The sequence below is a fragment of the Filicampus tigris genome, chromosome 2, assembly GCF_054856515.1.
Source record: "Filicampus tigris isolate MCC_2025a chromosome 2, RoL_Ftig_1.0, whole genome shotgun sequence".
Classification (NCBI taxonomy): Eukaryota; Metazoa; Chordata; class Actinopteri; order Syngnathiformes; family Syngnathidae; genus Filicampus; species Filicampus tigris.
Window position 1 is genome coordinate 2,641,899 of NC_141218.1, and position 26,121 is coordinate 2,668,019.

Genomic DNA, 26,121 nt, shown 5'->3' on the forward strand with positions numbered 1-26,121 from the left:
CTGCGTGTGCTCACCTGTGTAGACGAAGCGCCCCGGTGCTCCTTTGCAGAACTGTTTGGACTTGTAGGACAGCGTGACCTCCACCACACCGGGAATGTGGCGAGGAGGCGTCTGGACGCGGATAGCGTGCGGCGTGATCAGCTGCGGAGCACAAACACACGCTAGAAGAACACGCCAGAAGAACGTGCTGCAACATTCTGGAAATGCACACACAACCTGGCGGAAGAAAAGACGAGAGGAACACGCTAGAATGCACTCAAACAACACGGCAGACCGAAAAAACTTTGAATGTGATACAGCATGCTACGAGCACATGCTTGGAACACTTCAGAAAAACACGCTTAAAGAAGATGCAGAAGACCATGCAGAAATGCACACTAAAATGCACGAACACGCTTTACAACACGTTAGAAGAATATGCAAAAAGAACATGCTTATACAACACACTAGACGAACGTGCTTAGACCGGTCTAGCAAGCACATGGTAGAAAAACAGAATGCTTGAAGAACATAGAACAAACACAGAACACGCTAGAGAAGAACACGCTTGGAACATGCTAAAAGTATATGCTTGGAAGAACCCGCTCGAAGGCATTTCCAACCTGCTAGCAGAATGTTCGAAAAGAACATGCTTGAAGAACAACAGAACAGGAGGCGCAAATATCACGCTACGAAAACACGCTCAGACCATGCTTGAAAAATACACGCTAGGAACACAAGACGGAGAAAATGACACGAGAAGAACATGCTTAGGTGAGTGGGTTTTAGAGCATGTTATACAAACAAGCTTGGAACGCGCAAGACCAAGCGACAAGAAGAGGGTTAGAATACGCTCCAAGAAGCCTGGAATACACGAGAAGAACATGCTTAGGCCACGCTACAAGAACGCACGAGAAAGAAGACGGAGTTTAGAACACGCTTGCTAACTTTGACGTTGACCATGCCGGAAGAGGATGCTTGGAACATGCTTAGAACACGCTAGGTGAAGGGGCATAGAACGCGCTTAGCGCATGCTAGAAGAACACGCTCGAAAGAGCTGGCGAAAAGACGGCGGAAGAAAAGTGACAAGTTTGAAAGGCTTCCGCAATCTGGGTCAGCACACGCGTGCCTGCGACGGCGCCAGACGACGGATCAAAGCCGGGAGGTCCACGTGTCAGCGGGCCGCCGCGCGCCAGGTGTTGTGTTCGTTCTGCAGCCGGGATATTTCACGCCCCTGCGCGCGCTCGACGCGCCAAAGCCCCGCCCCTCGCGTTCGCCACCACGATGGCGGCCGTGGGGGGCCTCACCTCGCTCCACACCAGCATCGTCCCGAAGACCACCTGCAGTCCGTCGAAGAAGTTGTCCCCGATGAGGATGACGGTGGCGCCCCCCGTGGTCCAACCTTCGCTGGGGCTGATGGCTTTGATGCACGGCGTGGCTGCTTCACAACACACACACACGCACGCAGGCACGTTCATGTAAAAAATAAAGGCACACACACAAAGCTTCAGAGTGGATTTTTCTTGAGTCGCACGTGCTAACGTGCTAACGGGGATGAAAGCAATGGTGCAATTTTGGCAACTGGACTCTTGTTGGATTTTCCAGTCTTCAAGTGTGGGGTGGGCGGGATTAGTCACATGGAGGGTGCGTCTGGTGAGTTGACATAGCGACTGCTGAACAAGCTAGAGAAGAACACACTTGGAACATGCTAAAAGTATATGCTTACGTGTCCGCTTGAGACAAGCTTAGAGAGCTCGCTAGTTAGTCAATTGATTGTGTCAGACAATTGGTTGACGAGTCCCTTTAGGAGTTAGCTAGGTTGCTTGGACGTTTGGTTGGCTGCGTCGTCATGTAGTCACGTGAACGGTCGATTGGTGTAGTCGGTCACCCAAGCGCTTGGTCAGGTGGTTATCTCATCAATTGATTGGTTGGTGAGTTGACTCGTCAGTTGAATGGCCGCTGTACGGACCGGCTGGTTGGTCATTAAGTTGGTGGGTTAGTTAGTTATTTAGGATTGGTTGGTTGGCTTGGCAGATTGGTCAATGAGCTAGTTGTTTGTTGGTTGGGTATTTGGTGAATGGCCGACTGGATGCTTGGCTTCCTCTCTTGATGCCTTTCCCCTGTGGGCGGTCACATGGCGGTTGTTGTTTTTGTTGAGCACAGAAAAAAGATGAATGGATGTTGATGCCCTTGTGTGGATGTCGCAATTATCACGGGAGCCATCGTAAAAGATTCCAAATCTCATCAAAAACACAACAACAAGGGCAAGTAATTTGGGGCGCATTTTGAGACTTCAGCCAATAGTTTGCTTGCGTTGCCCAGAAAAACTGCGATTGGCGGCCGGGCGAGCCTTTGCCACAAGGCGTGACGGGCATGCAATGAGACGGGCTGACAAAAGAGGAAGCGGCGCCGCGGCAAAGGCGTCCATTGTGATCGGCACATTCATTTCCCGCCTTTTGTCAGCATGGTAAACAAACCAGACGATGCGTCTTTTGCACGTGGACCCGACACAAAGCAAAAGAGGAGCACTTCTGGAGGATGCCGTTTTTCTTTTTTTTTGGGGGGGGGGGTTCTTGGATACAAACACACCAGCAGATGTTGACGCTTTTTTGAAAAGCAGATAAAAGGACGGCGCACCACAAGAAGAAGAAGAAGAAGAAGAAGAGGAGGACGCCGAAGAGCCTTCAGACCACAAGGACCGGCACCCCTCCCTCGGTGGTCTCAAGAAGAATCGCAAGCTGACGCGTCGGCCAAGACAGATTGGTGTCAAGGAGCGTTTGTTTTGTCCCAGCCAGGTGCAAGACAAACACGTTGGGGCCATCTGAGGAGGTGAGCGCTGCTTTCATCCACGACCCGCCGAGACGAGCGCCACCCGCCCGGCGCGCCCGCCAGCGCCGTACGAGCGTACTTGAAAGCGGCGAGCCGGGACGTCAGCTGGGAGGGCGCCGCCAGACGCCTCTTTGATGACTGACTCTGGGAGGGCTTCTTGTACTTTGCAGCGTGTCCCAGATGGGTGGGAGTTGTCAGGGGGCGGCGGGGGGGGTTGGGGGGGGGGGCGGATAAGTGAACGGCGGCTTATTTTACTCTGGGCCGCGTCCCAGACGGGTGGGCTTTTGCTTAAATGATAAGACGGAGGCGGACAAAGGAGGACAAAGTTTTGCTCCGACAACATTTGCTTCATCTCCTCCGTCACCATCTTCGGTGTTCGCTTGGATGCTTCTGTGTTTGAATTTGTTTTTTTTTTGTTTTTCCTCCTCCCCAGACACAATTCGGAGATTGGCACGAGGGTCTTCACATTTAAAGCCGCTGCGTGGACAAAAGAAGCCCCCCTCAAAAGCTTCACTCACACCCCACTACACAAAAATAACCAAAGATCATCCGACGTTCGTCAAACGCAACCAGCACTATTTGGACAATTTTAGATTCAAAAGGGGATTGATTGATTAATCCATGATCAAAAATTACTGGTATTTTTTTTTTTTTGATAATCGATTAGTTGTTGATTAATTATTGCCTCCTCACATGAAAGATGACTTTAGTTTGAGGTCATATAAGGAAGAAGCAATGTATGTTAGAGCACAGCAGAGAAGGACGGGCTTATTGTGACCTGCTTGTCCAACTGTAAGAAACATTGTTTACACGTGTCGGTTCCTTAGAAGAGAATTTCCCCTCGTTGTTTGGATTGTCCTCATATTTACTGGACTGGAAGCGGACTTTAAGGTTCAGATCGGCACCCCCTCTCGTCTGTCTGTGTTTTACTTGTGCCAAGTATTGATTTCAGACAACTGGAAGAGCCTGCCTGACCATTCATATCTTCTTTCTTTTGAAAAGCTTGTGCACTCGGACATGATGTCAGCAGCTTGCAAAAGAACTGTCACCTAAGTAGACCTCTACATACTAGTACTAGATAACAATGAAAAAAAAAAAACAACTCGGGTAAAAGTAAAATACTTTTCATTCAAATACTTTACTTAAGAAAGGGTAAAAAAAAATTTAAAAAAAGGAAAAAGATGGAGGACATGGTCTTACCTTCGGAGGGGTCCAGGCGGCGCGCGCGGCGGCCATGTTTGGAGTTGTTGTGGACAAACATGTTGTCGGAGACGGACAGCACGTGGCCGTCCACGTTGACCGTGGTCGACACCACCACCTGCCGACACGCCGGAGAAAACGCTTTCATAGTCCGTCACCTTTTCAAGCTGACGGGGCAACGTGGCATTTAGCAGTTAGCAATTAGCGCTTGTCATGCGGCTGACCTGGAAGCGCCTCATGTCTCTTGGATTTCCCGCATTTTTCAAACAGTTCTGATTGCACTTGAGGAAGAACTTGAGGAAGAACCTGCAACACGAGGCAAAGCAAAGCAGCTCAGTGCATGTTTACTGCACATACACATGTACACACACACACACACACATGTATACATATATATTGGGTGTTTAATTGTTATGATGAAAATATATACTGCGAGTATGTGGCAAGGTCGCACACTCTCCTCACGCCAACCACACAATGACCTCACACCAGCTTCCTTCTCCTCCTCCTCCACGGTCGCCACGGACAACGTAAACGTAAACAACACAAACGCCTGCTCGAGCGCTATCGTGCTAGCGACCAGGAAGCTTTGCAGCAGGCTGGCAAAGCATTTCTTTTGTTCAATGGACATGAAAAATCAAGGAAAAAATGTGATTCTCATAATCAAATAGCAATGTGTTCTCGCCTCTTTCATCAATACAAATTAAGCAGTTATCAAATACAAGAAATACACCAGCCGCACCCCCCCACAGCCCATATGTGGCCTGCTCCTCGTACTTTGCCCACCTCCGCTTTGCAGGGTGTGTGTGTGTTGGCACACACACCTCAATAAATGAATGAATAAGTGTGTGGGGGGCTGGGAGTGGGGGGGGGGGGCATGATGTCACCCCACCACTCCCACCGCATTATGGGAAACAATTAGGTTGGATTCGGATTACAACACACACACACGCACACACACACACACACACGTATACACAAAGGCAGCAGCAGAGTCGAATCAATAAGCATCAAAAACCGTGTGGAATATATTTCACTTTCCACAATCACAACATCACATGTGAGTGTGATGCTAGCTTAGTGTCACTCTTGCTTTAGCAGCGGGCGGGCGGCCCAACAGTGACAAACCATTGGTCGCACTCAACACCGTAAACGAGGAGAGCAGTCTGCACAAGACAAAGAAAAACGAGTTTACGCGTCAACACACACGCACACACACCGGGTTGAGCCGTGATTAGGAGGTGAGGTCAAGTGTAATATTTACGTGGTGGCCATAATTCCGCTGGCTAATTAGCAACAAACAAGAGCGGCTACATGCGCACGCGCATCAGCATCACATGTTCATCCTCATACATGCGCGCGCGCGTGCGTACGTGCGCATGTGTGTGTGTGCGTGCGTGCGTGGCTCGTTGGCTCAGCTACACGTCATCAATAATTCAGCAGGCAAGATGTGAAAATGACATGGGGCTCCACTTCGACCAGTGTGGACAATCAAAGTCAATATTTGATGAGCCGCTGAACACACCTGCCCCCCCCCCCCCCCCCGCACAAAACGTGCGCACACGCACGCACGCACACACACACACACACACAAATAGCATGGGTGTGTCTCCGCTCCACGCACACAAGTTGTTGGTACTCAAAGAAATCTCAAATTGGTTCCATCTGACATCTTAAATGGCGCCGCTCTGCAGGCCGCCGCGTGCATAACAGGACGTGACCGCGTGTGTGTGGACGGGCCTGTGTGGGTCTGTTTAGGCGCGTGTGTGCATATGCAATTGTGTGCGTGTGTGTGTGTGTGTGAGAGCGTGTTGAAGTGCTTTGTTCGGTGTGTACATATGTACGTCTGCGTGCTCCTACGTGCGTGCGTGTGTGTGTGTGTATGCAATTGCACTTGTGTACTTGTGCATACACTTGAATATCTGCGTGTACATGTGTGCGCGCATGTGTACTGTATGTGTGCATGTAAGTGCATACGTTGGGTGTGAAAGCCTGTATTTATGCTTGTGTGTGTACACAAGTGTATGTATTTGCGTGTACATGCGTGTGCATGTTTGTGTGTTTATCCATGTGTGTGTGTGTACATGCGTGTATGTTTTTTTGTGTATACTTGTATGCAGGGTATATCTATGTGTGTGTACACACAAGTGTGTGAAGTGTGTGTGCGCGTACTGTACATGTGTTTTTGTGTGCATGTGTACGCCTCTTTTTCAGACACACACGTACACCGGCACAAGTGCGAGCGTTAGGGTCAAGCTTTAAGAAAAGTTCTCAAATATTCCCAACATTGGGACAGGAAGTGGAGGCGGGTTAAAAACCACAGAAGAAGAACTGATTTGATTAGCCACAAAAGCACAAAGGGATCGTGTGTGATTGCGTGTGCGTGCGTGTGCGTGGGAGACATCACAATGAGGTGGAAGCCAGAGTTGGATTGTAAAAAGGGGAAAAACATTTCATAAAAAAGCTCAAATAAAAAAAAACACACGCACTATGCAGCCAACACACACACACGCACACACAGGTCTGCTGTTGTCATTATCGCGTGGAAGCCAGCAGCATGTTCCAGTGGAAAAATGTTCCCGCTCCTCCCAGAACACCTGCAGCAGCCCCACGGGATGCTGGGAGATGTAGTGTGTGCGTGCGTGTGTGTGGTGCTATTTGGTTACAGTGTGTTGGACGAGATCACAAGTTCAAGTCGAGTTTCTCTGAATCAGTCTCCACTACGTACGTACGTACATGGTGAAATGTTTTTGTGAATGAACTGATGATGTCGCCAATTCTGACTGGATGATGAGTGAATGTGTGATGTTATTTCGGCTAATGCTAATGACGCTAGTTTGTAGCACAGGTACTAGGGGGCGCTCGTGTGGGATTCAACGTGGCCGCCACTCAACATTCGATGACAACCACTTGATGCGCTTCAAGTTCACTTTGAATCCACTTCAAACTCGCTTCAAATCGTTTTCGGCGCGTGTAGTTCAAGTTCATCCGCTTGCCAAATTCCCCATTGTGGGACGAATGAAGTCAACTTCCATTTCTGACACAGTTCCACTTCAATTCATTAAAGATCCACTTCAATTTCATATGACATCACTTAAGACCCATTTCCAATCCAATTCATGAAGACTCACCTAAGATGCAATTCACTGAAGAGCCATTTCAAGTTCATTTAGGATCGGTGTCCAATTCACTTCACCTCGATTTTACATTCATCGAAAGTCCATTTGAAGTTGACTTGAGAGCCACTTCACGTACGTTTAAGATCCGGGTCCAATTCAATTCCGATCCAGTTCAAGTTCTCTTAAGATCCACTTCAAGATGTGTAGTAAAGAAGTCTATTCTTTATGTTACATACATCTTAAACACTGGAGCAAATCCACCGTGGTTCTTGCGTTTTGATTTAAGAGCGTGACATTATACAACAAGCTAAACACGTTCAACTAAAATCTGCTTCATGTTTTTGCTTCAAATTCACTTTAGATCCACTTCAGATGCATTTGTTATCCTATTTGCTATGCTAACAAGGCTAAAGAATCTCATGTGGCGAATGAGGCCGATGTGGCTAACAAGGCAAACGTGGCCAATGAGCCTAAAAAAAGGCTAATGTAACTAATTCAGCTAATGCTAATGTGGGACGTCTCACCAACCACGGGAACTTGACAGTGGCTAATGTGGCTAACGAGGCTAACTGGTCTAATGGGGCTAATTTGGTTACCGAGGCTAACGTGGCTAACGAGGCTAACAGGTCTAATGTGGCTAATTTGGTTAACAAGGCTAACGGGGCTAATGTGGCTATTGAGGCTAACAATTCTTAACGTGACTAATTTGGTTAATGAGGTCAATGTGGCTAACGAGGCTGAGGGCAAACGGCGCACTCTCACTCTTGCGCTGGATTTCGAATTGTGATAACATCACACATTAGCTGTTTTCATTTCGATCACCAAAATCTTCACCAGCATCATCATCGCCGCCTTTATTTTCAGGTTGAAATTGATGCCGATCAATTCCAAACTCATCCATTGCTCTTCGATCCACTTCCTTCCCTGCGGGCGGCCCGTGCGGACCTCGGCCGACGTTTCATCATTAAACTCCACATTTACATGTACACACGCACGCACGCACGCACGCACGCATACAGTTGATTGGTTCCTGATAACGAGAAGGAATAATGATGCAAACATTACATAGTAAATGTAATTTACTCGCCTTTGAAGTCGCATCAACACACACACACACACACACAGACACACACATATATGACGACACGCACACACCTAGTTGGAACAAGTGCTGAGAGCAATCGTGTGCGTGTGTGTTTTTTGCAGCGTGTGTGTTTTCTCAGCACATTTGAGCTTTTTAACGCTCTCTGCTTCCGTCCATCTGTTTGGCGGCGTGCGGGTGCGATGCTGCGGTCGTGTAGTGAGGTGTGTTGGCGTGGCGGCGCCGCCGCCGCCGGTGGCGGCGTGGGGACCAGCGGTCAGCGTCAAGGTTGACGCCGGCCGCCGCCATCTGGCCCGACCTTGGACCGCACTCCAAAAAACAAACACCTCTGAGAGCGCCTCTCACTCAAAGTCAAGTCAGGCTCTTTTCCGATATGCGCCTGCCTTTACATACGTGTGTTATGTTTCTGTAAATCCAGAGCGTGTCAAGTGGCACCCGGAGATGATGATTTTTATTAATGTTTTTTTTTTTTTGCTTTGACACAACAAGCAGCAGTTTGGCAAGCAGTGAAGGATTCTTCAAAGCAGAGATTCCAAGCTGTTTTGGGCCACTCCCAGCTTTAATTTTTTTTTTAACGAAAAATCTGCCTTAGTTTAAAGTTGTTTCTGTACGTGTCGGGGGTGCTTCCCAATTTTTGTAGCCCTAGGTCAAACATACCGAACTTCATTAAACCTGGGTAGAGGGTGCTTTAAAACAACTTTAAAATATCACATTTTTCACCTTATGTGTGCAAACTTTGGTGAGTTTTTGTTCATGTTTAGGCCCTCACAAATGTGATTAATTGTGGAGAAGAGTAATGATTTCTACAGAATCATTAGGAACTATTGTTGACTATTGCATCAACTGACAGTCATTAGAATTAGAGATATGCTTTTTTTCGGGGCCGATACCGATTATTGATATCAATGAGGTCGATAACCGATATTTGGAGCCGATATTCAGTTTCAGTAAAAAGGAAAATATTGGCATCAAAATCTAAACAAAAATTTACTCTTGACTTTGTTGCAATGTCTTTAAGCATGTTTATTGAACAGTGTTTCAGGTTTGCATAGTGTTGATTTTTTAAAAAATTATTATTTCAAGAAATCTTTGACAATATACATGTCTGTTATAAAATTCAAACAAAAAGTTCAGGGAGCACCCGGGCATGTCTTGAAAAGGATAAATGAAAACTTAAAACAATAGCGCCATGTAGTTTTTTACAGTAAATGAACATTTCAAAACGACAGAAATGTTAAACTTTCACATATCTTTGTTTTGATTTCCACAGTTTTAAATTGATTTATTATCGGCCAGCAGAGTTTTAAAAAAGGCCGATGCCGATATTCGTCGAGAAGCCAAATATCGGCGCCGATAATCGGTCTATCCCTAATTAGAAGGAAAAGAATTTACAATCAAAATGAATTTGGATTGGATTCATTGATGGGATAAATTGGCTTGTGACCTAAGAGCCGTTTTGGATCCACTTCAAGTCGCGGAGTGACAGCACACGTGACTTCCTGCGCTGGTCACCCGACGACCGCCCCTTTCGTCTAACGAGCGAGCGAGCGAGCCAACGTGACGCCGACGTCGCCCGTCGACTGGCTGCAAACGCAAGCCTCATTTGCATATCCAACGACGACGTTCGGGACGCAAACGTGTGCGCATTGTCTTTATTTGTAACTGCTCGCCATATGTGGCGCCGCCTGCTCGAGCAGGTGACAACATGTTAACACTTTGCTCAACAAAGCGGTCGCAGGAAGGGAGACGCCGCCGCCGTCGCCGCTTCCTGTCACAGTTTTTCTTGCCGTCGTCTGCGTTTTGCTCGCCGCTGCGCCCGTGCCGAGGTGTTACAACGGCGCCGCAAAACGCCACTCCAAGCTCTCACGCGTGGAGAAGTCGAAAGGACTGGGCCTTTGTCTCACATACGGGCTGAGGATCAGTGCAATGGAAACGGGGCGGACCAGTTGGATTCTCAGCCCCTCTGGAACAAGTCACTTGCTGTCAGATGGGTCGCCACGGCAACCGAGCAATTGTTATCGAGGCGTTTTCACCTTTTCAGAGGTGACGACACTCCTGACAAAACAGCACAAGCGCTGCCAAGGAGCCAACCGAGACCAAAAACAACACACACACCGCAACTAACACCACCTACCCGAACCCCCCCAAAGTCACTCACATACCCTGTCGCCGATACAGACGCGCACGCGCACCAGCACACGCACGGCGGTGTAAAAACATGCGTAAGCGGCGAGTGGCTGTTGGTGGCAGGCAAGAGACAATTTTGCGCCAAATATTTCGCCAAACACGAGAGTCAAGACCTCTTCTAGTGTCGTACCCGCGACACTAGAGACACACAATGCAGGGCGGAGCCAGAGGCTCTTGGAGGTCGGGGAGGTCTTGGAGGGTTGTGGGACGGCAGCATCGGGTCGTGCGGGCCGCCCGTTCCCCGGAGGAGAAAGTGGCGCAAGGTCCCGGCGTGGGCTTCCTGCTGGGCGCTCTTCAAATCAACAAGACGGGTCCCAGCGCGGCTTGGCTTCACGTCCCCTCGCGCTGGCAACGCTCGTCCGTCTCAAAGCGGGCGGGGCCTGACCGCCGCTAGCAAAGTCTCGGACATCCTCGAATCAACAATCCAAAGTACGCCTACAACCTCCTGTCAGCACCGACGTTATGAGAGCTCGACACAAGAAGTAAGACTAAAATTGAAAAAAAAAAATGAAATAAAATTAAAACAAGTGATTGAAAAAAGAAAAGAAAAAGAAAAAACGGACTGAAACTACCGCTTACATTTCTACAACAAACTAACATCGTAGCAAATATGTCCTTGTTTTAGGCTTGCCGCACATCCATACGCAAAAAAAGGAAAGGTCAAACGGTCCTTTGGCAATTGGACTTGACTTTATGGCACAATACTTTTTTTTTTTTAATGTGGCACTCTACATCTACAAAATATGAACTCAACTAATACCAAAATGGCAAACTATACCAACACAAAGCATTTTTGGAAAAATGACAAACAATAACATGAACGGAGCTGCCCGAAAAACAAATGAAAACAAACTGAATTGAAAAAACTAAAGTCAAAGCAAAATAACAAACAACTACAATGCAAAATCCCAAACTGCTCAGCACGCGCGCACGCACGGACACGCCTGCGCTTCAGCTTGTTGCGTGTTCAACGTTCACGATGATGTCACCAAATCAAAGGGTTGATGTGTGTGCGCACGTGTGTGATTGCACGGGAGTAAGATTGGGCGTGTGCGTGTGAGAAAATGTGTGTATGCTGACGCGTGAGCATGTTCATTAGTACGCGTGTGACTGTGTGTGTGTAAATGAGCGTGTGTGTGCGTGTTATCGTGTCTGTGTGTAGATGCGTGGGATTTTAAGTGCGCGTTTGTGTGTGCGCATGCATTTGAGATGAAGCACGCCTGTGTCTGTATGAGTTTGTGCATGTTGTGTATCTGAGCGTGTGCGTGCGGCGACAAAGTGAGTGTTTGGTGAGAGGAAGCAGAGCGGCGACGGCCTCACAGGAAGTGCACGCGCGCCTACTTGCACACATGCGCGCACACGCGTGAACTTTTGCGCGCGTGCGTTCGTGTGACTGACAGCTGCAGAGTGTGAGCGTGTTCATTAATGACTGACGACTAAATAACACTTAAGCCTGCTAGCACAGGTGGGGGGGGGGGAAGTGTGTGTGTGTGTGTGGGGGGGGGATTGGATCGATGGATCGATGCTAGCGTTCACACACGCACACACCTGCGCTCCCAACTAGGTGGCCTGGAGCCCCCGGCTGCTCTGGATTTGAGCGGACATTGAATGTCCAGGGGGAGGGGGAGGGGGGGGGCGGGGGATGGGAGCAGGAGTTGGGGAGGGGGATTGGATTGGTGGTGGTGGGGGGGGAGCCTGTCTTCATCCTGATTTTTTTTTTTTTTTCCCAGAATCCTCCAGCGGCGTTGAGATTAGCCGGTTAAAGGGTGGCGGAGCATCACGCTCTTTGATTGGAGCGTTTGACAGGCGGGATTAGAAGGCGTGATTAGCGAGACGCCGCACGTACGCAGCGCTAAGCTAAAATAAGCTAAACTAAACCCTCCTACCCCTAACCTCCCCCCCCCCCCCCCCGTCACCCCCCCTGCTATCGCGTAGCCTTGCTACTCCACTTTCTCTTGCACGGCGGCATCATTAGGCACTCGTGCGCTGCACCTGTTAGCCGTTAGCACGTTAGCCTGTTAGCACATTAGCTCAACTCCATAATGTCAAGCTGTCAGTTTTTTTTTAGCCACACCAGAAAAGTCGGGGCAGGTTAGGTAACGGCTGGTCACTGCGCACCTGCGCGCCGGCGACGTTGACGAACGGTCGCAGCAGGTCCAAGTCGCAGCCGGGCGTCCTGCCACTTCACACTTTGAAGGGCAGCGTGACTTCAGACCGTTTAAGAGGCAGGAAGTGGAGGAGGGAGGGGCACACCCTCAGGCCCACTGGACTCACAAAGTGTGGGGGGGGGGGGGGGACTGAAGGAGGGTGGGGGGGGGTCTTTTGGCAGAGTGGCGTCTTCGCTCGGATGGCGGCGGCGGCCTAAAGCGGACTCTGGGGCGACATTACGTGCACACACGCACACGCGCGCGCTAGGCCTTAAAAGAACACCTGCTAGCTAGCACATACGCACGGCTGGGAGGAAGAGGAGGAAGAAAACCAGGAGAAGAACCAAGAGGAGGAGGAGGAGGAGGAGGGTGACCAAGGTTTGTAGCACAGATGGACACGGACGAGCCACACAGGACGCTCCCGCATGCTCATCAAGGAATCTTCATCAACTCAAAGTACGCCCGCGTGTGCGGGCGTGCGTGTGCGTGTTGAGGACTCCGTGATGAAGGAAATGTTGCCCAGTGGTTGCTAGCAACAAAGAAAAATGTTAAAAAGCAGCGCAAGGTTGTAAGAAGGTCACACGGTGTGAGACAAGAGTCCACCGATGATGATGACGTCACAAACAATGGACAAGCCGCACATTTTTTATTTTGCTTTGTGCTTCTTGTTTTTAAAGGTTGTGATGTGCCTGCCGTCGTCCGCCAGAAAACTCAAACATTGCAATGTTAGAGGAGACCTTCACTGTCTTCATAATCAATTCACCTGTCAATTGCTTTTTTCTTTTTCTGTAAAACTGAAAATGTTTTGCAAGGAAAAAAATGATCCCAATTCGAATGGCGGACTTAAGAAGCATCTTTTCACACTGTTTAGATGTTAACGTGTAAAATTGAATGACTGATTTGTAGTGCATTTCATACACAAGCTAACTCAATGTGCTTCACATACTGGAATTAAAAGTGCAACAATTAAGAGCAGTTGCAAAGTTAAAGAGCTTTAAGAAAGAAAAAAGAGCTTAGTGAAAACTCCTAAAAACGCGTACAGTGCAAGAACAAGATCTTGGAACAGATGATTTTTTATAAGACTGTGAAAGGCCTTCATCAAAGGAGTGGTAAGAGAGAGCATCGTTTTCGACCTGCATTGAAAAGCAATTACAATTGATTGATACGCTTTGACTCTTGATTCATTCCGATTTTTCACTCGCATCATCAAGGACGCCAGCAAATCGGGCGACTCGCCTTATACTCACGGGTAGGGATAAAAATGCTTTTCAAGGGTGATTTTGGGCTGGGGCGCATTATACACGGGTGCGTGTCATTCATTTTTTGTATTATTCTTACAACGGTAATCGATGAATCAGATTTAAAAAAAACAAACAAACCGTTTTTAGTTTGCATCCCTTATTTTACATTAACAGTGCTGAAACTGACTGGTTCACTTACTGTTTTGGTTCATAACATCCGTCAGAACATTGGCAAAAATGTTGAGTTTTGTTTTACAAAGTAAAAGCAGATGTGTGTAAGTGTCTTAGTTTAAAAACACACACACACACACTCAAAGTTAAGCACTCTGCTTTCACTGGGGAAAACAAAAAAATGGAGAGTATTTCTTGTTGAGAGGCTAAAATTGCAAATGTGTGGATGCTTCTCAAGTTAAATAAAGTCGACAAACGATTAATCGTTCGGATGGAAACAGTGCTCAATTGATCAATTCATTGATTCACCTGCAAAACTGGAATGTTGACCATAAACATTCAGAATATCTGAGCAAAATATTCACGAATATTGAAATGTTCTGCAATGTCGAGGGTTTGCGTGCTCCTTCGTTGTCATCGTCATGAGCAGGCGCGCGTACGTTAGCTACAGTCGCAAAATTAGCTGTAAGCGTCGCCGTGATTGGTCGCGAGTCATTTGCGACACGCATGAACGTCAACGTTGGCCAGCTGGCCGAGCTCATTCCTCACTATCGCTAGTCCGCCTGGCAACAAAACAAAACAAAACACAAACACAAAAAAAAAAAAAAACATTCGCACCTCAGCTCCAAACCGTCTCGTTCCCCTCCCCCAAATTAATTTGTCAAGCTGCTGCTGGAATAAGACTTTCACCTTGAAAAGTCCATTTACCAGTCCACAAAAAAAAAAAAAAAACGTCATTCCCGCAAAATACACTTTTTACTTCAACTACCAATAACAACATGACAGCCGCTCAAACACGCGCACACACAAAACTATTTCACACGCGCACAGCCAGCAACGATGCATGCGTTCGTGTATGATTGGAACCAAATAAGGAACCAGTCATGGAAGCAAACAAAAGCGCAGGAAACTCAACGGGGAATGACAAAACAAGAATCAAACAGACATGTGGGGACCCAAGTAAGGAACCACAAATAAAATCAAAACATACATGAAGCAAGCATGTGTGGTGGAAACCAAGCGAGAAAGAAAATACTTTGCTTTTGTAAGAACCACACTAGGAGCCGACGAGCCTGTGAGGAGCCCAACAAGGAACCCAACGTGGGGAAGGAACCATACCTGTGTAAAGAACCCTAAGTGGAACCCAACAAGGAACCATGCAAGAACCCAAAGAAAGGAAGCAAACAAGGACAACAAACATGGAAGCATTTAATGAACCCCAAAACACAGAAGGAAGCCAAATCAGGAACCGGACAAGGACCCAAACAAACATGTGAGAAACCCAACACGGGAGGAGGAACCATACAAGAATTCAAGTATGCTCGATGAACCCAAACGTCGAAACAGTCCATCGAGCTCAAAAAGCACGCAAGGAACCAAACAAGGTGCCAAACAAATGTGTGAAGACACAATCAAGAAATGAAAGAAAGGCTCAAACTAGCAAGGAACCAAACAAGCAGGTGAGGAACCCAGCAAGGAACACTGGATAAAATCCCAACAAACAAAGTCAGACAAGTGCAAATGAAGGCAAACGTGGAAGCGCGCAAAGTAACCAAGCAAAAGAAAGCAAAGAAGGAAGCACACTCACACACACACAAGCAAAGCAGCGCTAGTGCAAGGAACCAAAAGAAGGAATCGTACAAGGAAGCAAAAACGCAAGCAAACAACATCAAGTGTCAACACGCGAGCATTCCGGGAACCCAAAAAAGCCAGCAAGGAACCAAACAAGGACACAAAACAAGTCAGTCAGGAAGCCAGTGTGCGTACGTTTATCAATTTCCTTTTAAAGGAGACTTTTTTTTTTTTTTTTTTTTTTGCTCAAGCATCTGCCATCCCGTGCGTGTGCGTGCGTCTGCTATTAGCTTTTACTAGCAGCATCCACACTCCTGGACAATCTAGCGGCGCTCTTTAATGTAGCATGGCACGGTCCTGATGTTGCCACGACCCCCCCCCCCCCCCTCCCCACACACACACTCGCCCCCTTCCCCATTCCAGCGCACGTGACCTCGTGGGCCGCCGCCATCTGCGGCCGGCGGGCTTGGCCAGTAAAGCGTCGCCGCCCCGATGCTCTCCGGGCCCTGCCGCCCCCGCCCCCGCCCCCGCCCGCCAGATGCCGGCTCCCGCTAGCGCCGCTTTATGGCGCCACGGCACCTGCCAAGAACCCCCAACCCCCCTCCCCCAATAATACCAATGGGCGTGACTCCTCCTCCTCCTCGTCTCTCAACAACAGGTGAGGGCGTCACGCGAGCGCTAGCTCGTCACTTCTGCTCGTCCTCTTGGAGCGCTTTGACATGCGAGCGTAACAGCCCACTTGCATGTCAAAGCGGGACGCCCACTTCCTGCTTGCCGTTACAAAACTTTCCTAAGCGCCACTTTTGGAAGCTTTGTCTGCAACGCGTTGGCATTGTCGATGGCTGGCATGTGCGTGCGTGCATGCGTGTGAGGGGGGGGGGGGGAAGCACACATGAGTTAAGTGGGGGGAGGGCAGAGGGGGGGGGGGGGGGGGTTGGGGCATCTGCTGGGGATTCATAAATCAAGCACAAGAAAAAGAAACTGAAGAACGCGGCCGGCAATATTTACAAAGATCAGCTGACAAAAGGAAAAAAAAAAAAAAAAATGCTTTCACAACCTCAATTGCGCACACGCACGTCGGACACATCAGCACACCAACGCAGTCACATTCAAACACACACCTGCACACCCCTACTCACACACACACACACACACACACACCCCCACACACACACACACACACACGCCCACACACACACACACACACAGTAGATACAATAAGAAAGTCACACAAACACACAGGCAATCTCAGTCACTTCCAGACATGTTCTCACACGCACACACACGATATTGGAAAATCACGTGAAATACCATGTGACTGTTGACCATAGCAATGACAATATTGTCGCGATATTTAAGATGAAAAATGACTTTTTTCCTCATGGAATGAATTTCATTTTTCTTCACGCAGCAAAATAAGCAAGCTCAAAGTGTTCTTTGCGAATTCATTGTCATGACGCTAAATCGTGTCCAACTATCCGGTGGCGACGTTCAACTTTGCATCCCATCGGGCAAATTAAGAAATAAAAAGAGAAAATGATCGCGTGTCTTGGCCATAGGCATATTGCATCGGCCAATATCCTGATTCCTGCGATATATGGTGGAGCCCTAACAAACACACACACACAATCTCATTCACTAGAGACAACAACGCACATTGAACACACACACGCACGCACACACTCTGCCCTTCCCAGCATCTCGTCGGGCTCCATCGTGGTTGAAGAATCAAGACTGTGGTTATGTCCTCCTCCTCTTCATCATCATCTTCACCTTCCTCCCTTTACGCCCTGAGCTGCACGCGCCCCCCCCAACTTGTTCATTCGCACCCCCCAACACATCCCATCATATCATCTGCCTGCCGATGCTGCTCTGTCTCAGCATGCGCGTGTCACATGACACGCGCGCACACACACACACACACGCGCACACCTTTTGTGCGTTTGCATGTCTGTGTTTATGTGTGCATGTGGTTGTGTGTTCACGTTTGTTTTTGTGCAGGTGTGTTTGTGTCGCATCTGTGTGTGCGTGTACTTGTGTGTCTGTATACAGTATGGGTGTGTTTGTGTATCCGTGTGATTGTGTTTATGCGTGTGTGTCAGCGTTTGCGTGTCTTTATTTTTGGTGTCCTGTGCGTGGGCATATTTGTGTGCGTGAATAAGTGTTCTTGTGTGTTTGCTTATCAGTGAGCGTGTACTTGTATTTGTGCGCTCATGTACGAGTTTGCAGCCTTTGCGTGCGCGCGTGGAGCAGTTGAGCTGCCGAAGGCGCTTGTGGCGAGGAGGTGAGTTGCATGCTGGGATGTGAGCGAGCGGGGATGCTGAGGGGCTTTCCCAATGTCGGCATGATCCCCTGCTCCTTGGGGGGGGGGGGGGGGGGGGGCGTTGTTGTTGCCAGCTGAGCTCAGCAGTTGCCAAGTCAGCGGCTGGCGATGTCATCGCATTTGCCGCGACCAATGACGTGCCGGCATGCAGGAAGTCCGCGAGCGGCCGATCGCCAACATGGAAGCCCCGCCCACCACAGCCGTGCTTAGCGTAGCCTAGCTTAGCGTGGCGTCCCGATGAGTTCCGGCAGATGCTAAAGCGCGCGCGCGCACGCACCTCACAAAGTAAAATAAACAGCAGTCGAAAATCGGAGCTGAAACTCCATTCACGACAAACGTGTGTGTGTGTGTGTGTGTGTGTGTGTCTTACGTGTCCACACAATATTGAGGTTTGACAGTAACAAGTCAGTTAAGGAGCAAGCGAGTGAGCGAGTGAGCGAGTAAGTAAGTGAGTGAGTGAGTGAGTGAGTGAGTGAGTGTTAGTAGGGAGTAACCGAGCAAATGAATGAGCTGGTTAGTAGGGAGAGTTAAAGAGCAACCAAGCAAGTGAGTCATGAGTGAGTGAGTGAGTGAATTAGTAGGCATTATTAGTGAGTGACTTAGTTAGTAGTGAGTAACAGGGAACAAGTGAGCAAGTATGTGAACGAGCGAATGAGGGCGGGACTTCATAAAGCGTTTGTTACTTACTAGTGAGCATCCGAGTGGATGAGTTAGTAAGTGACCGAGCGAGTTAGGCTTGGTTCACACCGCAGGCAAATCGGATTTTTTTTTTTTATGACAGTCTGAACGGCTCAATTCCGATTTTTTCAAATGCGACCTGGGTCGCTTTCATATGTGGTCCTAGATCTTTTCCAATGCGTTCGCGGTCTGAACGGCCAGGTCTATCCGACATTGACGTCATCCGGAGCCCAAGATGAAGAAATGTGCTGGCAGCAGGGGATCGAATCTGCAAAGTTGTTTTGAGTAACGCTATTGACTTGATATTTGACTTTAATTCAATCCCACTTGAAACACGAAGCATAAAGTGGACTTTTATGGCGATCATAGTAATTCAGCCACGGCTCAGATGGATTCATTTTTTACGCGCGGTTAGGACGTGACGTCATCGTTAGTGACGTCTCCGTGAAATGAGATATTAAAGCCTCGCCTCATAATTTCCCCCACATACTGTATTTATTTCGACCTGCTACCTAATCGCTTGACTGTATGAATGCCCCGACGCGCCGGACCACATTTACTTCCGCAAATACGTCGGGTGTGATGTCGTCTCTTCTTCTGTTCATACAGCAGACAAGACCGAAATCGCATTTATAATGTATGATATAATAATATGAACGCTAACACCAAAAAAAAAAAAAAAAATCGGATTTTTTCAAAAAATCCTAATTGAGCATTAAGACCTGCGGTGTGAACCTCACCTTAGTTTAAATGTTTAAGTTGGTAGGTTTAGTGAGTGAGTAACTGAATGTGTGAGTGTGTGGAAAAAGCAAGTGAATTACTTAGTTGCCAGTAATGAGTGAGTGAGTGAGTGAGTGAGTCAATGGTAGTAGTGAGTCACTGAGTAAATGAATGAGTGAGAGCCTGAGAAAGTAAGTGAGTTTGTGAGAGAATTAGTACTGAATTTTTTTAGTCATGAGTACCTGAGCGAGCGAGTGAGTGAGTGAGTGAGAGAAAAGGAGCAAGTCAAAGACTTAGTAATTAGGAACGAAATGAATTAGTGAGTAAGGACTGAGTGAGCGAGCTCCGGAGAGAGTTAGTCAGTCATGACAGGAGTGTGTGCGTGAAGGAGTTAGTCGTATGTCGTAGCATGTCGATGCACAAAGGAAGGGGGGTGGCGCGTCCCTCTTGAGGTAAAAGGTCAGCCCCCTTCATCACTGCACGTGCGCGAAGCTCAAGCGCTGAGGGCGGTGACCTCCGTGTAAGGCGTGAGCATTAAAGTGGGGGCGCCGCTCAGGCGGAGGGGGGCGGGGGGGCGCTTATGGCTCACCTGTGACACTTGACTTCAATTGATGTTTGCGCTGACACCTCCTGCGCACGGCTAATTGCTCATATTTGCTGCTATAAAAGCCAGGCGACGCACGCACGCAGGCCATGAAATTGGCGTGTTCGGCGCCACGCGGCACGTTTCACTCCAAACCTTTTACTCGATGCCGGGCGCATCCCACTCATTTAGTTGCCAACACTAAATGTCTTTACTGTAGCTGCTACAGCATCATTTGCATGATGGCTCACTAAACGCACAGGCCATACCCGCACATGCGTGCGCGTGTGTGCGCGCGCGCCTAATAAATCCTTCTTTCTTAACAGCCACTAAAATGCAGAGAAACAACCCGTCGCTGTAAATCACCACCGCATGACCTGAATGGGGCTCGTGCGCACGGGCGCAGGCGCGGGCGCAGGCGCGTGCGCGCGTCATCTTTAGTGTGTCATTGTCACAGTTGAACTTGTCCGTAGCAGGGATTCGATTCTGTTCTACTCGGTCAAATTGTGCTCGAGTTCAGTCAATTCTCTTGGTCTGTTCCATTCCGATTTATCTTATGCTGTCCTGCTGTATTTTATGACGTTCTGTTCCTTTCCATTATGTACTGTTGAGGGGTGAGGTGGAAGAAAAAAAACAACCCCCCAAAAAATTCGAATCGGAAAATCGGTTTTGATTTCAAAGATGCGAGTGCATCAAATCGAATCGAATCGCTGCTCTTGCAAATATCTCAAGTATGTATCAAATTGTATCTTTTCGGAGAGAGATATCTTTCGAGGCCACGATTACAGTACTGACAAGTAGTCGAATCAAACCCAATGGAATCGTTTCACTTTCAAATGGGCGTGTCCTTGAATCATTGTTGGGCCTCAATGTCTCAAATCATTTTTTATTGGAGCGACTACGGATACCAGTTATCCGATTTCAAGGTGTCGGCAAGCAAAATATCTGGCAAGGCCTAAGTCCTCCTCGCCACAAGATGGCGCTACATTGCGGCTGTTTGGGTGCCAGGAAGTCTTTGTTCATAATGATCTGTCCTTGTGCATATTGACAAAAAGTTGAATAGCTCGCGATAACGTGCTAAGTTTCCCATTTTAACGTGGTGATGATGACGATACGTTCCAACGTGATCACTTTCATGCTGCAGCGTGATGCCTTTCATCTTTTCAAGTGAGCAGCTTCAGGTTTTTCACATCATAATAAACTGGACTTGCGTATGAGGCAAAACAACAAAATCTTGAACTTTCAATCTTCTTTGACCTTGTGATTGTTCTTATTTTCATTTCCGACAAGCGATGTAGAAGACGAGCTTCACGGCGTAGCTTATTAACTTCGTAAGACCCAAAAAGGATTTTGCCGGTCACTTCAACCCAAAGTCAAACAGGAAAATATGAAATTGATCACATTCAAACGCGAAATTTATCTTATTGTAACGTGATACTGAATCCTATTTTTTTTTCTGGTGCGGCAGCAATAAGCTTGCGCAGGATATGACATTTTTGTCCAAATCACACAGGACCTGTGAAAAAAAAAAAAATGAGGACGTACATTTAGAAAGTGTCGATTAGCTTTTGGCGCACCCTCCGTCGTCTTCTGTTCCGTTTCATTCTTTTCTAATCCAAATGACTGTGTTGGATTCTATTATTTGTAGTCCATCATGTGCTCACTTGTATTCACAATGCGCGACGTTAGCGAAAAGTCAACTGAGGCCCACAGCGCTCACTTTATTGTGTGCGTGTGCGCGTGGCTGCTGTCCAAGGCCTCGCTAACGAGCCAACACGGACCGGCTACTTCCTGTCCGCCTGCCGACCTCCTGTGAGGTCATCGACTCCCACCTGTGCGTCCAATCGCGGGCGGCCGAGCGCCGACGGACAGACGCCAGCTCCAAGGACGACCGATCCACGTGATTGGCGGCAAGGAAATCTATGTGACCTTGACGGACATTTTTCTGTTTTTTTTTTAATGATTGCACCTCATGACAACAACATCGACGTGCAGAGATGCCTTGCTCGCTCCTTTTTGTTGCACGTCCAAATTTAACACACATATTATTGGAACTGGGTTTAAAAGACAAAGAAAGAAAGAAAGAAAATCGATTCATCGATTCATCGAATCGATTTCCCATTTCAGAGCACAATATCAATTTTGAAAAGCATACATCAATCCTTTTTCCCCATAAATTGAAATGACTTCTCGCGACACTACGCGAGAGTAGCCGATCAAAACAAACATGGCGGAAGCACTCAAATCGGCGCCGACAAGATTAAAGTCAGATGTCTGGAAGTTTGGGGCTTTTAAAAAATGATCATGTAATGGTCATTTATTGTTTTGATCAGGTCATGTTCAATAAAACATACATGCTTAATGCATTGGGTTCAATTCTGAAGTCTAATCATATTTTTACTAATGCACCAAGTTAGCGCAACAAGTTTCTACTATTACCACCTTGCTTCTTCAGAGAATGTCTTCCATATGAATCAATCAAAAATCAATCAAAGTAAATCGAATTGGGCCCTAGTGAATTGAACCGATTTGGATATCTGAATGGATAGCCAGCCCTACACGTTACATGCATGTGACGTGTCATATTAAGCATATGCTCAGGCTCAACGCCGAGTCCAAACAAGCAACACAAAGATGACATCATCATACGGTCTCCTACTTCCTGTTTGAAGGAGCAGCGTAGAACACACACGCGCGCGCACCCACGCACGCACGCACGCACGCACACACCCCCACACACACACACACACAGCAGGCGTGTCCTACCTGTCGATGATGACGGGGTCAGAGGGCGTCTCGTTTCGATTGCCACAACTTTTTTTGTCACAGCAGCGGCTGAGGAGGAAAGGCACGCACACGTTAACGGGGAAATAGATGACCAAACCAAAACTGATTATCAATGTTATGACTATGATGGGATGTCCCCTTTGAAGATCCAGACAGAGTGAAAGTGAACAACATCTGGACCACGCCCAGAAAGCCGCCGCAAGACAGACGCCAGCCCGGGTGCCCGCGCCAAGCCGAGCCAGCCCGCCAAATCGCGCACGCACGCGCACGCGCGTCTGCTGCAAGCTAGACAGCAACTCTGCGATGGGGTCGTTTTCGCTTTCTAGATTGGGATTCCAGATATACGGCACAGTGCCGCTTGTGCCATTTTCGTACATTTTGATCACAAACGCCATAGCGGAGCTAAGAATCATTTGCTTTGCAAAACAAAACATTTTACTGATAAACCTATTTGCATTGCAGGTGTTCCTTTAAATCATTCAAAAGGTAAGAACTGTGAAAAAAAAAAAAATCTCTATTAATGTCACAATGTCTTCCCCATTATGTGTCCCAAGTGAAGTTTCATGATCTTCTGGTTCCATCTGATTTGCCTCCCATTGAAAATCAACAAACGCATCTTTGTTTTTTGTTTTTTAAATTATTTTTCAGACGTACCTACACAGTGCACACACAATGGTGGCTTAATTGGACACATAAAAAATGTCTCTACGTGTGACTGTGAATGTTTGTTCGTTTATGTGTGCCCTGCGATTGGCTGGCATTGGCTGTGCCCCGCCTACTGACCCTTATAATATTTTTTTTTTTATAATCTGCGCCCCCTTGAGGCAAAGCCCGCCACTGGCATTAGCATAGCATCTTGGGCTAATTGTTGAAAATGAATGTTTAGGAGCTTCACGCTGTCCTCAAACACACGCGCACGCGCACACGTACATGCCATGAAACATTCATGTGGTCAAAAGTGTGTGTTTGCATGTCGCCGGTTTCTGCGCGCCGCCATTAGCCAAAGTTCCAGGAGACCAATTATGATGGGCACCCGCGGGTGCTGCCGTGGTGACAAAGTGCCACTGAAGTGTCATCAACACGCCGGACCCCAGGAGCCATGCCAGCCACGCCCCCCGGGGGACACCCCTCGGCTCCCCCTCGAGCCTCCCTCGTTTTCCAAAGAGCAAAACAAAACCTGGCATGCCGTCCGCCTCATTTGCTAATGACGCTTCCCCTCGGGCTGCTAGCACGCTAATGACTGACGCCAACATGCGTGCATGTGTGCGTGCGTGTGTGTGTGCGTGTTGTTTGGCACAGGCTTTGGCTGTGAAGGTCAAACACATACACACACTCTCTTTCTCTCTGACACACACTGACTTCCACAAGCTCACATATGTCTGTACATGCAAACACCACTCACACATACACGCACACACAAACTCTTGGGGCTCTATTTGGTGGACAACGCACATGCGCTTGGCGGAAAAACTGCCGCATCTTGATTTTGGTGGCGGCGCAAGGCTCACTTAGCAAGTTTGGGACTTTGGCAGACCGCGTTGCACCATGCTGGGTCATTCCGGCGGACCGAGGGCATTTTCTTTCATACCCGACAATTTGATGGCTTGAAAGCAGAGCAAACTGCTGGAACCACGTCTAAGTATTGGCGCAGGTAGCGTAACTCGATTCTGGTGAATTCCATGGAGGTGCAGCCAGGCAAATTGTTCGCTCGCAGTTCCTCATGAACATGCAAAATACTTTGCACCCTTAGACCTCCTGCGTGGACTCCAGCAAATTCGTTTCTGCTGCGGCCATCTCAAAGACTGTGAGGCCGATTTCAAAGCGACCGAGAAAAAAGGCTGCGAAGCAAGTCATCGGTGTTCACGCCCACAACGGCGCAAAACGCAAAAGGCCCAATTCTAATCGCTGGCATCTGCGATGGGACAAAAACTAGCTTGCCCCTTGCAGATTTTATGACACACCTCGTGCCAGACTTGGCACTGGGCACGAATATTGAGCTCTCACCAATACTGTAAATTCACACGCACACGCACACACACCAGCGTGTTTGAGCTGGCGACACCTGCTCAGCGTGGAACGTACACGCCCACCAAAACTTGGCCAGGTGTGGCCACCTTGCAGCGCGTGTGTGCATGTGTGTTTTGGGGGATGGGGGGGGTCGCTCCGAGGTTCAGCCTGCAGCTGGCACGGCAGCCAGTCAGAGAGGTCAGAGGTCAAAGTTAGCATCCGACGCTCCCGAGCGCGAGCGCTGGGGTTTGTAGCATCTGTTGCCGTGGCGACGCCTTTACTTCACGTGCAACATCACAACTCAAAGTCGCACACAGACACTCAAACAGCCACACACACATCCACATTCACGCACACACACGCTTACTCAGACAGGCATATACACGCACACACGCAAAACAACACTTGTGTTTGGCTGACTGACACACGCGCAAAGCCAAGTGTGTGTGTGTGTGTGTGTGTGTGTGTGTGTTTGTGATCGTCGTGCTGAAACAGTAAATGAGCATTAGCGAGTCGGATCAAACGTGTTGATTGGTGCATCAACACCACAAAGACAGACAACAGCTGCTCTTTGTCACTCACTCACACACACATGCGCACACACGCACGCGCACGCACACGCACACACAGAGAATGAGCGTGAAGAGTTGTACCTGCACATGATCTCGTGTGTGAGCAGAACCCGGCACATTTCCGGGTTCTTGTCTTGTCCCTCGTACAAAATGGCCTGCACACACGAAAACATACAAAGTTTTAGAAAGATAAAACATCAATTGTAAGGACAACAAATTTGAGGGAACATTGTAAAACATTGTAAAAAAAAACAAAAAGATTTTTGTCAACTGCGGACAAACACAGAATATTATCAAGTTCCATGCATAATTAATGGACAGCTACTTGAATTATATATACATATATACATATTAGGGATGTAACGATTCACTCAAGCACGATTTGATTCGATTTTCAGTTCCCGATTTTCAATTCAATTTTTTTTCTTTTTTTTTTTAACCGCTACCATGCTCGTCTCTGCGTGCTAGCGTGGTGCTGCAGCCATACACAAACGCAATACGCAATGATGTTTGGCGCAAGCCTATAGTTTGATCGACACATTCAAAATGTGGTGTGAATGGAAAAAACTTTAACGATTAGGAGGAGCATCATTTTTTTGCACTCTAAATGAGTATATTCTAATGACCTTAGTATGTAATGTCTTTTGTTAGGTGTTGCTGTTTAGGGCTTGTGAGTGCTGAGATGTCCAAGTTCATAAACACATCTTTGTGACTGAGTAATTGTTGTTTTGTGCAACAGCAACGGTTTTGTATTTCTCCATGTTTTTTTTTTAAATATATATAGATTTTTGTCAAAATTACGGCAATAATATGGCTGGGGTTTTTTTCAGATAATATTGCATAATAGCAGTCACCATAAATAAATGGAAAAATATACAGATATTCCAAGTGATCGGAATCGGTA

The 26,121-nt window shown here is 47.8% G+C and overlaps 1 protein-coding gene across 4 annotated transcripts in view; it reads right to left on the reverse strand.

Moving 5' to 3' along the window:
• The window catches only part of LOC147150829 (transcription factor COE3-like), a 51,188-nt gene that overhangs the window by 16,851 nt on the left and 8,216 nt on the right, over positions 1-26,121 (reverse strand). For 2 of the 4 annotated variants that reach the window (XM_086023248.1, XM_086023246.1), the window contains exons 5-10: positions 25,299-25,372; positions 22,618-22,686; positions 4,233-4,314; positions 4,009-4,126; positions 1,287-1,420; positions 15-141 (exon numbers count right to left, since the gene is read on the reverse strand). In XM_086023248.1, coding sequence (XP_085879374.1) covers positions 15-141; positions 1,287-1,420; positions 4,009-4,126; positions 4,233-4,314; positions 22,618-22,686; positions 25,299-25,372 — 604 coding nt within the window. The remainder of the gene's footprint in view (positions 1-14; positions 142-1,286; positions 1,421-4,008; positions 4,127-4,232; positions 4,315-22,617; positions 22,687-25,298; positions 25,373-26,121) is intronic. The other 2 variants (XM_086023244.1, XM_086023245.1) reach the window with 2 other exon arrangements.